Source organism: Nipponia nippon, unplaced genomic scaffold, assembly GCF_047370975.1.
Source record: "Nipponia nippon isolate SJK-2023a ecotype South Korea unplaced genomic scaffold, ASM4737097v1 scaffold_6, whole genome shotgun sequence".
Classification (NCBI taxonomy): domain Eukaryota; kingdom Metazoa; phylum Chordata; class Aves; order Pelecaniformes; family Threskiornithidae; genus Nipponia; species Nipponia nippon.
Window position 1 is genome coordinate 13,246,066 of NW_028262380.1, and position 13,604 is coordinate 13,259,669.

General features: G+C 45.6%; 1 protein-coding gene across 2 annotated transcripts in view; it reads right to left on the reverse strand.

Annotated features, from left to right (window-relative positions):
* SORCS2 (sortilin related VPS10 domain containing receptor 2) overlaps window positions 1-12,928 on the reverse strand; it is a 579,951-nt gene extending 567,023 nt beyond the window's left edge. For both annotated transcript variants that reach the window (XM_087736562.1, XM_087736561.1), the window contains exon 1: window positions 12,575-12,928. In XM_087736562.1, the coding sequence (XP_087592688.1) occupies window positions 12,575-12,928 (354 nt within the window). The remainder of the gene's footprint in view (window positions 1-12,574) is intronic.
* Window positions 12,929-13,604: the final 676 nt, after the last annotated feature.

The following is a 13,604-nucleotide window of genomic DNA, read 5'->3' on the forward strand; positions in this document are numbered from 1 at the left end:
ACAAAAAATAAAAAGCTTGCATATTTTGTGCAAGCCCTCCACATACAACAGACTGTGGATGAAAGACTATGAACTCTTTATATTATTTCCTGGCACACAGTCTATGCCTAAATGTGAATTTCAGTGCTCTCATCTCAATGGGCTTGACTTCTGAGCTACCGACCCCTGTGAAACATCACGCTGGACTGAGTCCTGCTCCCTCAGGGAGCCTCGATATACTTCACAAAATACAGCAATGCAATAACCAGACTTGCTGGCGGTTTCTGCAAACAAGATGAAGATTATATCCTTCTCTAGTCTTACATTCCCATCTTCAGGAACAGTCGCTTTGCAGTCACGAGCATTAGAGCCGAGATGTAATCCCTCACAATAATATGGACATTGATTCACACAGGAAGTGGAGGGTCTTCTTTTCATGCAGCTCCAGTGTTCATAAAACATCTCTTGCCTCAGCAGCACACACAAAAGCAGCTCAAAAATTCCTGCATGCTTGCAGACTGATCAAGCCGAACCAAGTCCACCCGCTGATGAAGAAGCTTGCCTTTCATTCAATTCTTAAGTTGTTCCAGTTCGTGCCAGTTTAAGAAGTGTCTTTTCTGCAGTTAGCTAAACTAAAAAAAAAAATGCTTTATACTGATAATTTACCAGCTAACAACCTAGCTCTCACACTGATTATATACGCTAGCCTGATATCAATCATCTTCCTCTTCTCCCCCAAGGGTTTTTTAAATAAAGAAATGGAACATAGGGCACAAGGTGCTTAATACAATGAATTCAAAAACGCTGTCTCTTAGAGTTATCCAGGAGCAATGAGATTATTAAAACGAATACCAAGGTTCAAAGCCCTCTAAATGTAGCCCACTTTATAAAAAAAAATCTGTTTTAAAGCAGTTGGCAGAGGAGGAAGGAAGGAAAAGGAGATCGTGCTCGTGGCCCTCAGTGCTCCGCACAGTAGCCCTTGAGAGATGCTGCATGAAGAAGAACATATGTATTTCATTATGAACCAAAAATGTGTTTGCTGAGCTACATCTTGCAATTTGTAAGCAGAGGTGCCTGATTCAGCCTAGATGCATGGAAATGCATTCCTTCTACATCTTCCTTCACAGAAGCTGGTGGGAGCCAACAACTTAATCAGTGAATCACAAAGTGGGTTTTGCGGAGCTACAAAAATACTGTTCGGCTGATGTGCAACATACTTTCTTACTTCTCTTCTTTACAGTGGTTTTAGACAGAGTTTAATAATAATATCTGTGACCAAGAGAAATTTAAAACATTTATAGTGGGCTGCTTGCTCCAAAAATATGGGTACTTCTGCTCCATCCACACATCCTCATCCCTTCTGCATGTACTCAGCAGCACCTCGGTGGATGTCACATACAAGAGAGGAAAAAACAACTCTGGATTCTTTCATGCTTGTTTTTGCTATCAGGCTGTGAAACCTCAAAAAGAACGTGATCAGATCTCAGCTGACTCTGCCAATATTGGCCTCCCTCATCCAGGGGGAAAGAAAAGCTCAGAACCACCGGTAGTAACATCTTCCCAATTCTCTACCCCAGCACCGGCACAGCCAAGGACAACCAGGGAGTTCACTGTCAGTCCTCTAGAGTCCATCAGTAGTGCTCAGGACACAGCTCCCACTCCAAAGCCACTGTACTCCCAACATAGATGTTTTGTGTAGCTTCTGTTCATTTTGCACTTCTCATTCAGGGAAAAGAACGTCTTTCAAGATTGCTCTCAAGGCAGCTGAGACCTTTTGACATGCTTGCCATTATGTGGTTGGATAACAGGATGGGAAACATGGGAAACCACTGATTAAAAGCCAAACATATTAACAAAACAAGAAATGGCCCTCTAAATCAAAAGCTGCAGTTCTGATGAACTGCCTGTGTCGGGGCATCTGGGCCTGGGAGAGGAAAACTTTTTAGTTCATATGCCCGCTTGCTTCTATGCTCTAACTACATGAAATACTACAATACCTAAGACTCCAGAGCCCTATACATATCAATTAAACTTGTGCAGTTTACAAGACTGAAATGAGAGAGGCCAGAAGGAATGATGTTCACATAGCATATCCACAAACCAACAGGCAGCAGCCAAATCTAATGTGAACCCTACTAGCCTCAACAGGGTCCCATGAAGTGCTCTGAATGAGCAGAGTGGGATCACTCGCAAAACCAGGTGGGAACTCAGATACAGAAGTATGTTAACACCAACGTGTCGTGAACTGGGACGCTGGGGTTTAGTTAAGAATCATCAAGAGCAGACCCTGTAAGTACAAACACACACACACAGAGGATCCTAATAATTCGATTTTGACTTCCCTTCCCACTGGGGAGATCACTGCAGGTCGAGGTGAGTTGGGCAAAAGAGCGTTAGCGTTTCTGTGCCACCCAGCTGCATGTGGTTACAGGTCTCCAGCATCACCAGCCAGGTCCCTGGGCATCTCCAGGCATTTATCGCTACAGATCTGCCCGGAGTTCAGCTCTTGAGCTCTTTAACAGGCTGAATATTGGAGCACTGTGTATATGCACTACATCCCAATGGGTCCCCATTGTCTTGTGGCGGTAATTGATTGGCAAAGGTATCTCTATGCTCCCAGAAAGTAATCCACCTGTCGCTGGCACTGGTTGCTTTTGTTTGTTTTACTTCTGTTTTTATGCCTCATCCATGAAGCCCCTCAAAAACCATGCATAAAAAAGAGGTGCCCATAAAAAAGGGCTTCACGAGTTCCCTCAGGGTTATACTCTTATCTCTACCTATGCTAACACTGATGCCTGCTTATGCTGAACACCCACCATAATACCTAAGAGCATAAAAGAAGAACCCAGAAAAGAATATTCTGCTTTCCATAAATGGCAAGATTTAACGAGTGCTGCTGCAGATTCAGATCCTTTAGACTCACAGGTGGTTCCAATACTCTGAAAAGAGCAAGTTACAAGGTATTTTTCTGCTAGCAAACGCAGGAAAAGGATCTTACTGAACTTAGACCTGGGAGGCTTTTATGGCAACCTACCATCTCCTGATAATTCTGTTTTCAATGAAGAAACAACTATTTCTTCAGAATCAGTCACATTTAACACTGTGAAACACTGCCCAAAGCTCAAAGACTGATTCCAACATATTCCTCTAACCGTCCAGCTCCATCCTCTTGGGCATCTGTCTTGCAGTGACAATTGCTGGTGGAGGCAAGTATGGGAATGCATTAACCATGAACAGGCTGTTCTTCAATACCTGAGAGAAGCAACTTTTCTCTGCTGTAGTTCTTCAGTTAGGGAGGCCTGGCTATGCACTTTTAGAATTTACAGGTGGAACAGCTCAATCTTCAGTCATCATCATGATTATTTATTGGTATTACAGAAGCACCTAAATGCCACCAACTCAGAGCAGAGCCCCAGTACACCACATCTTGCTCACACACATGCGGGGAGAAGACTGCTCTTTCCCTGTGGCACTTTCAGTCTGGGAAGCAGAGAAGAGACAGTAACAGTGATAAAAAATGTGTTTTCACAGAGTGTAGCTTGCCATCTGCTAAAACTGAACACACTGGCCAGTAAACATGGACCTGCTGCTCAGTAGGAATAAGGACATGTCCTGGTGGTTGGTGCTTGCAAATACACTCCTACGACACTTCATGCGGTTTTACCGTACCTCCGATGAGCTTCCAAAGACCATGAAAGAAAAAGATTTCATAAAGTGAATGGGGAAAAAATAAACATTAAATACATCTACTTCATCTACTAGAACAAATTTTTAACAATGTTACTGCACAGAAACCACAAAAACTAGATTTTTTGCTAATGACCAAATTACTTAAGTGGTTTTATGACTTAACTTAAAAAAAAAAACAAAAACAAAAAACCAAAACCACTACTTACTGTTCTGTCGTTTTCTTCTTAGAAAACACAAATAATCACGAGGACATTAGACATTAGAGGAAAGCCAGAAATGAATAATAATGTCTGTGTGTATGTACATTTCTAAAAATGTGCTAGTCAAATACACGGTAGGTAGGTACTATTATATATAGGTAGTCTCCTATCCAGATGGTCCAATTAAAGCTAGGACAAGTGAGCTGTAAAAAGAAAATTTTAAAGGCCAAAATAAATGTTATTCAGAGAAATAATTACTAGTCTACAAGAGTAGGAAACGTACAAACATCGAGAAAGAAGCACAGTTATTTCAGTATCCCAGTAAATGAGGGCAGAAAAAAATCATGTTAAATACAGGTTAAGTTTCACTGAAAATGTTTTTAGTCACATAATCTTAAGCCTGTTCAATGATGTTGAAGTGCCAGAGTCTAGGCATTTAAATTAAACTGGACTACACATTAAAAGGAGCCCTGATCAAAACAAACATCAGAACAAGCAGAGAAGTTTGCATGACCTGTGAGAGCCTTTTCTTCTCTAATTCCTACACTGTACTGTGAAACAGTCAAAGGAAAATAGAAACCATAGATGTGATTTTCTATGGTCCCGCCTCTTTTAGGTGTTTAGGTGATAACCATTAGTTTAACGTCAAAGTGCCCCGCTTATTTAGAACAACAGCAATCCTGAGAGGTAGGGAAGTACCGTTATTCTCACATTGCAAGTAGGAAACTGAGGCACAAAATCACCTATGTAATGCAAGTGCTATTTCAGAGGATACCGGTGAGGTAACTGGCAAAGTTCCTCGGCACTCCTATTCAGCTTCACTTTAACCCAACAGCCATTCATTTGGAACCTCACACTCTACCTCTGGCCAAGCCTCAGATTTCCCTGAGGTATCACTGCGAATACCGCAGCGCTGCTTCAGAGCTCGCAGACGCGGGACGGGGCTGCATGGAGCATCACCAGCTCTGCCAAGGGCAGCACGCACACTCTCAGTCCTGCAAGACAGCAGCGCCTCAGCATCCCTCCTCTTTCCACAACAGCCTCACCCAGGGCTGATGAAATCCAATAGGATCCATAAACATGGCACTTCTCCATTCATCTTACTGAAGCCAGCAAGTCCAGCAGATGTGCCAGCACACACCTACGACACTGAGCATTTCACAGCGCACAGTGGCAACTCCCTTTGAAACATGGTTTCTCAAGGGAGGTGACACCGCCCTCCTCACCCTTGCACAACAGCACGGGGGTTAGAGTGCTCCCCCAGCAGAAGGGTCTAATTCCCCCTTCTGCATGCAGAGTTGAAATACACATCTCCTGCCAGAACAGAGACTCACAACCCGTACTGCTAAATATGTTCCACTTTTTCTTGACGTGCTGCGTATCTACTGGTTTGGACAAAAGAGAGAGGGACAGAAAAACATACCTACATACATACACACAGAGCGGGCACGTTTCTAAACCCCTGATTAACTCTCAGCTTCGAGGGGCAATCTTAGGCCTTGCCCCAATGGCTGCTTATGTATGAATATTCCAAGTCATGAGAAAAAAAAAAACTTAAACAGCTGATGGAGCAGCCCTTGGACTGAAACTTAGACCTTTGCGTAATTTCTGTCAATGTACATCCTTTAAGCATATAATTGTGCTTCTCAAGGATGTATGCAGGTAGAACTGTAATTATAAAATCTTTAGAGCTGCACCTGTATTTTTGCACTGAGGTTGTGCAATATCTACCACAACAGAGTCTTAATCCGTAACTGAAACTCCAACAGCCATGCTACAATAAGTAAGGAAGGAAATAACTGTAGCAGCAATAAAGTCCAGTTATTTGGGTTAGGGATCACTTTAAATAAATTCTGTGTTTTGTCAAAGTTTTTCTTCTAGGCCCCTCTACAATAAGTGGAGAGAGATACATGCTTTCAGATGTCAGCTCATCCCAGCTTTCTCAAGTACAGATGTTGATTGTCAGGGGAGAGATCAATCCAGAGAACATCTCCACCTCCTTCCTACTGCAGAAGCCCAAGCTTAGACCTGAAGGCTGAAGTTAGGCACGACAAAGGATCCCATCCATTATTTCTTTCAAAAGTGGTTTTGTCATTGGTGATTTGTTAGGGTTTTAAGTTATTATTACTGGGGCAGGGGGTTGGGGATGGGAATGCTTGGTGAAGAATGTGAGACTATTGGAATAAAAATGCCAAAGGAATGTTGCAGGTCATCAAGTTTCATCCTGAGCTATGGCAAGCAGTCATATACTGCAGACTACTTTCAACCTACACTTTCAGCTTTTGCTTAAATGAATTTGTGCTTTCAGGAACTAGAAGGATCTCACTTGCATTGTACTGCAGATTATGTCTCCTTATGCTAACATCCTTTGGTCTTAATTGACAGGACCATGGTGGACTTGGCAGTGTTGGTGGACTTGGCAGTGTTAGGATTACAGTTGGACTCGATGATCTTAAAGGTCTTTTCCAACTGAAATGATTCTATGGAAATATTTTATTTGGACATACAAAGGGCTTGGCATAAAAACTTCCGTAATCTCAGAAGTTTCATGTTTTAAATTCATAAATCAGTACGCACCTCACAGAACTTCCTATTTCAGCAGAACAATTACTGTTTCTTCTGAAACGCTCATCATTTTCCCCTCCTGTTTTTTTCAAAAAGAATCTACTAGTCTATTGAATTTTAATAAAATCAAAAGGGATGTCCTCATTTCCTTCTCCAAAGATCTGTATCAGTAGATTCCTAACACTGCCAAGCTTGGGAAGAATGCATTATGTTCCCACTGTGATACGTGAGCGTGCTATCAAGAGCCTAAACACATATCTAATGATTGGTATTAAGCCAGATTTGGTTTATCATGCACATGTAAATACATCAGCAGTATCAGAGATAGGATTTCAATCTGGTGTCTGTCTTTAATGTTCATTGCTAAATTTCCCTCCTAGATTTAAACTATCATCTGAGCTCGTACCAGTGTCGGCACAGTAGTACCTACTCACGCTAAGGCTGCTAGGAGCTTACTCCTAAGCAAACCAGGGAACGCCAGTTAAACCAGCAAACCAGGTAAAAGCAGGTATGACTGCAGTTGTGGAGGGCTGCACAAGGAGGAGGACTTTCAAGCATGTTTGAAACACACACTTACTAATTAAAGGATGTATCAATTTTAAGTGTCTACTTAGGGGACGAGACGAGGTGCTCTCTCTTTTCTTTAGCAGCTAGAATTTGCTGAAATGTGGAGAGAGCTCAGCAGGCAGCGACATGACTAGCAAGCTGTAGGGCTGGAAGAGAGGGAAAACACAGGCTGGTAGAAGCAAATAAACGAAGTAAGCCATAAACTTTGTATCATGAAAAACAAAAAGGAAAAAAAAAAGATGTTAAACTCCAGAGTTACTTCAGTCAGATTAAAATCATTCTGCTTTCCGTGTGGGATTCTGCTGTTCCATTCAAATATGATTATTGGGTTTGGTTTCTGTTTGGTTTTTTATCACACTATCATCTCAAGGAATTTAAAAAAAAAAAAACTCCCTACGGGAAATCTGCCTTTCACTTTGCAATATATCTGCCATTTATCAAAGGTCTGAACAGTCAGGATTTTTGACCTCGTGCTCCCTTTAGTTTCATAAAAAGTAGTCTGGCTACTCTGGAGATACAGCACCAAAACCTTACCACAAATGGGCTTTTGCCCGGTTTGAATAGATAATTACATTTACTGTTACAGATACTGCTGCAGTAATATTGAAGTCAATGCTTTTTATAGATCGCCTCAGCAAAATTTATTGCAAACTGAACAAAACAGAAAACAAATTAAATAAAATATCTGCCAGAAGAATACATTTAGTGATCACTGGACTGTATAAATCATATATGGTGAAACTGTATCGCAAAGAGTAATATTTTTTAAATTAAACAAAGTATCTGTATATCAAATACAGAAAAGTCTGGATCAGCTGAAGTTTTTGTGTGTAGCAATTTCTGTAGATGTGTGATAAACCTTCCTTTCTGATAAGGCACTGCTAAATATTAAGTCTGGAAAAAATTGTGTGTACATTTATGTTTATTTTCCATAACAAAGAGCTACATGTTTATGAGGGATCATGACATCAACTTACCGGACAAATAAGTGCCTGCATGGACTTAATATTTTGACAACAAACAAAAAAAGGAAATACTGGCACCATGAAACTGCAGGCTTAGAACTGGTTGGCCGAAGTCCTGTTCACAACACTTCAGCAGTCTGCACACAGCATGAAGAGCAGCCCATGAATCAAAATCAATTGTGAATACGAGTCTCGTTCTCCCCGTATTTCTGTTTTGGCTTTGATTTTTTTTTTAAATCAGCTAGTATTAATGCACAATGGGAATTCTCCAGGAGGGTCAAAAAGAGTATAGTTTTGCAAAGAAAGTTGTTTACCTAGCACAAAAAACCTCATGGGAAGACTATAAGGTCTCTTCTAAGGAAAAGTAGGGTGTTTAAAAGCTGTCATCAATTGACTGTTTTTCCCCAAATCAGAAAGGTTAGTGTATTTTTAGTAAATCTGGGAACATACATATTCGGCTTAACAGAGTAAGAGGTTATTCTGTAAGCACACTACCTGTATATATTCCTATGCACAACTCCATGTTATTCATCAGTTACACAAATGTCAATCACTAGCCCTTACCAGAGTAAATGGTGCGCTGCACCACCCACCTGTCATGTCTTCAGTTTATGATATTTTAAGACTGGAAAGGAAATTAGTTCCACTTGCATGAGCCTTTGTTTGAAAGTAATAGTGCACAACAGATTTCTGTGGGCATAGGGGACAGAGAGCAGAAACACTAATTGTAGGAATTCACTAACCAGACACACTCTTCATGTTACAAGGACTAGCTTTGCAAGACTTGCATCACTAGTGATGGTTTTAACTATGCATCCCACTGTCAAGAAAGGTCAGGGACAGGCTTACTGCTTATGGAATTTATAAATAATTAATTATTTGAGTACAAAATAAAACTAATGAGGACACAAAACAGGAAGCAATTTGCATACCTCCCTGCACAGATCGCTCTTGACAAAGCAAGTGATCTTCCCAGTTATTCCAGCTCACTTTACAATCAGTGCAACGATATACTCTGCTGTGCTATCAAATCCACCGTTTCTCTAATTCACAAAACTAACGGCATTACAAGAGGATAATAAAGTACACATCAGACTTCTACAGTACAGAAAAGAAGGGGGAGGAGAGAGGACCAATGTAATTTATAGACTCCTTAGTTTCTTTCAAGAAATCTCATGCAACTGAAAATCACATGCTCCTATTATTGCGGCACAGGAGGATTTACAAGATGTAAATAAATTTTTTAAAGCTCCATGTGCACATCAACCTAACCTCTGCCCCTTTCAAATTTATTTATTTGCCCTTGGTGCACACACATGAGTACTCCATGGTAGCATTTTCAATGAAGCACTTTCATGAAGCACTTTCATGCAGGTGAACATCCCTCAGAGAAGCAGCTGCCCCCTCTGCTTTTATGGTTATTTGTCTCTCCATCACAGAGCTCAAAGGAGTAATCCTACTGCATATTTCTTCTTCATTTATTTTACTAGGTGAGGTGTTTAAGAGGATATATGGTCATCTGGAGCTCATCACTGTCAAATTTTCAGCCACGCAGCTGTAAAGGGTAAAGGAACTAGTTGAGCTCCTTGGTTTACAAAGTGCTGAGTACCTCCAATGAGGTGCCAAATGTGCGTGGTGACACTTTAAGATTGCTTAGTGCCTCCTGAGGTTCGCAGGGCCTGATCCAAAACCCCACTGTTATGAATGACAGTCCTCCCCTTGACTGCAATGCGCTTGGGACAGAACAGCACTTCATGGCTCAAGCCTGTGCGTCTGAGGCAAGGCAAGATTTGCCATAGATTTAAGAATGCAGGGTAAGGTGCCAGGATCCAGAAGCACTGGATCTTAGTGTTCCTACCTCCAGACACTTAACCCAGAGTAAAATAAATGAATACATACATACATATCTATATAAACAAACAAACATGCAAGACTACCTTAGATATGTTTTGGATCAGGTACTTATTTTCAAGTGTTTTAACCTCACATACGTACAGGCAGCAAAATTGTCTCCAAGCCCTTCAAGCCCATCCTGCTTCCATTGGGCTTAATGTATTTCTTCCACTTCTTTTCCAAAAAAAAAAAGATTCTACAGACCACCTTTACAAATCATTTTTCTCTGGAAGCCTTTGTTAAAATCAGCTCTTCTACTGGAAGCATGCAATAAAACAAAGCTAACAAGAAAAGAAGGTGCAAAAAAATGCTGACAGTCATACTGTAAAACATCCAGTGCAAAAAGACCGGCTGCTCTCATTTAGGTTAAGGCAGCAAGGACTCATTACCAGGTCACTCGTTTAAATCCAGTCTTACTCGATGCTAATCACCTGATGGCAGGTAGAGCAGGCAACATACTCTTTAAGTAACTCTGCAAAAGTGTTTTTTATTGAATGTGTAGATACTGTAGAGAACGTCTGCAAGGCATTCACAATAAGAGTATCATCCTGCGAGACTGAATTAGTAGATAGTAACTAAGCAAACAAAAAAGAACTAAGTTGCAGCAAAGACTGTAACCACTTTAATTTATTCTGACAGCTGCCATTTATCTTTGCTTTTGAAGAGACTACTTGGTAGTATTCTAGTAAGTGAACTGTAGCATACTGTGAAAAAATAATAACATTTTAGCAATACAAGCCCTCACTGCAGCATCTGTTATTAAATCTTTGCAGAGAGGCGCGGAGAGACCACTAGTCATAAATGTGGATTAGCAAGGTTCTACTATATTCGTTTCAGAGTGCAGAGCGCTTTGCATGAAAGCTGTTACTTGCCTTTTATGTCAAGAAATGAACTTATGCCAACTTTTTCATACTGAATTCTTTAAGGAAGTAGCCCTAACAGCCTGCAAGCACTGTTCACAAAAACCAGCAGCAGTCTAACAGCCGAGAAATGGAGGAAGGACAGAATCAGAATAGCTGATGCTGCTGATTTGCAACATTTTCTTTTCACAGAAAATGGCCATCATCTTATGCTTCCTTCCTGAGCAAATCAAAAACTGCCTTTGAAAGTGTCAAGCTTTATGATGCTGACTCCGACTCTGACACCTGATTATACAAGAGCATTAACGCAAGTGCTCAGCGTGCTCAAGGGAATCACTGCATCCTCACCCGTGGAGCCTTAGCAGCTCCCCATCCTGGGTGACTCCCTAGCAAAACAGGCAAAAACCAGGACTTGAGATCCTAGAGAAAGGATGATAATTCACATACTTACAAGAAGTACGACACAAGCTCTCTGAAGTGAGCCAAGTTTAAGTAAACTTTGTGCTAAATTCACAAAGTTCAAGCAGAGTCAGAGCTTAGCTGAACTGTAGTAAAAACACTCAGGAGTTTTCCAGAAACACTAAAATCCTCCAGGAGAAAGTTGATCTTGAGCCTTCCTAACGATATTTTCCTGTCTATGAAGTTACACAGACAGTGCAAGGTGCTATGTAATATTTACCTGTGACGCCCACTGTGATGATATAATGTTTCAGTGAAGGCTAGATTAGAAGCAGCAAATCGCTGAAACCACCCGTGCAAATACACAACCATTAATGGGTCGATACATAAAGAAATGAAGACTCACTGAAATTGAAAATGAGTTAAAAATAGATTACGGGCGCTCACCGTGAGAGTTGCTGTCTAAAATAGATAACTAAATAATAAAGGCACGGCACACTGCTTTAACTGCGAAAAATTGTGAATGCTGATGCTCTAATGCAACAACACTGGTCCCAGCGTGCGATTTTTATCCATCGATGAGGCTGTAAAAATCCTCGGAGGGCTGCTGCTATCCCCGGACCGTTGCGGGAATCCCCCCCCCCCCGCGGGGTGAAGCCCCGGGCCCGGCGGGGGGAGCCCGCCCGGCCCCAGCCCTCTCCGAGCGCCGCCCGCCCTGGGCCAGAGGCTCCGCGCCCGCTCGCCCGCTCCTGCCGCTCACACCCACCGCAAGCCCGGGGCTGGGTTTTACTTGATTTTTGGTTTGGTTTGGGTTTTTCTTTCCCCGGCGCTTGAAGAGGCAGAGCGCGGCGCGGAGATTACACGGGGACGACTGAATCGAGGTGAATCGATTAAACCTCGACAATTTAATCTGCGACTTTATGCGGGGCTGGAACAGATAATCCCCGCGCCGCAGCTCGCCCCCTCCTCTCCTTTACCGGAGACCCTGGCACAGCCCCGGGGGCACGCCGATCGCACACGGACAGCGCCTCGCCGCTCCGGGGCCAAGCCTTTCTCCTCCTCCTCCTCCTCCTCCTCGCCGCGCGGCGCACACCGCGCACCCGGCCCCTCTGCAAGATGCGCGCCCGCAAACTTTCCAAACTTCTTTGGAAGTGGCGGGGGGTGCGCGGAGCCGGCCCGACCCCGGCGGCGCTTCCCCTCCCGGCGGCACCTCCCCGGCCGTCGGGGCGCCCTTCGCCCCGAGTGCGTTCCGCGGGGACCCCCGCGCCCCCGGCCGGGCAGCGGGCGGCGGGAGCAGCGCGCTCCGGCCGCACCGAGCCCGGCGGAGCGCAGGCGGCAGCGGCAGGCTGCGCCCCGCAAGTCGGGAGAGCAAAGCAACGGCAAGGGCAGGGGTAAGAGCAAGGGCAGGGGTAAGGGCAGGGACCCCCAGCCCGCCCGCACCGCCCCCCGCACTCACGCTGCTGTTCTCGCCCGTCCAGTGCACCATCGCCTGGTTGTGCGACGCGTCCCCTTTGAGCACGAAGGAGGTGCTGATGAGGGAGACCTGCTCCCGGCCCGCCGCTGAGGATGCTCTCCTGGTGCGGCTGCCCCCCGCCGCCGCCCCGCCGCCGCTCCGCGGCTCCGGCGGGCTGCGCGCCCCGCGGGTCAGGGCTCCGGGGCGCGGGCGGCCGCAGGGCTCCGCGCAGCGCAGCGCGGCGGCGGCGGCGGCGCCCAGCAGCAGCAGCAGCAGCGGCAGCGGCGGCAGCGGCGGCCGGCGGGCGGCCCCGCGCGGAGCGGCGGCGGCGGCCACGCGTGTCCCGCCGTGCGCCATGGTGGCTCTCCGGCGTGGTAGTGACAGGCGGGGAGGTGGCGGGGAGGGAGACACCGCCGCGGAGGGCGGGGGCGGGGGAGGGTTGTAACCGGAGCGGGGCTCGCGCGGCAGCGGCGTGCGCGGGGCCGGGCGCCCAGCCGGGGCGGCGCCGCCATCTGCTGGCCCGCGCCGAAACGCCGTGCGGCGGGGGGCCTCGCACGGACGGACGGACGGACGGACGGATGGACGGACGCGGGGTGACGGGCACAGCCGCCCGCGCCCCGGCTGAGCAGCGGCGGGGACGAGCCGGCACCGGCAGAGCCGGGTGCCCGGGAAGTTCGGCGCTGAGCTGCGGGGCAGGGCTCTTCCGAGCGCCCTGGGCAGAACCCACGCAGCCCCTCGGGGCGGGTGCGCTACGGGCCGAGGGTCGCTGGGGGCGAGAACGCAACCCCTGCCTCTGCCGGCACAGGGGGTGGCCCCGGCTTGGCCGCGAGTCCCAGGAGGCTGCAGTGAAAAAGTCGGAAGGGGTCTGTTTGTCAGCGGCTGGAAGCCGAGGAACAAATGAAGCAGGTGCAAAAACGGGAGTCGTGTCCGTACGACAAGAAGTGCTTCTGTGGAGCATGGGAGCCCACCCCTTCTTCAGCCCCTCAGCTCCTAGGAGGCACCAGGCTGTCACCTGCATTGTCCAGAGCCGATC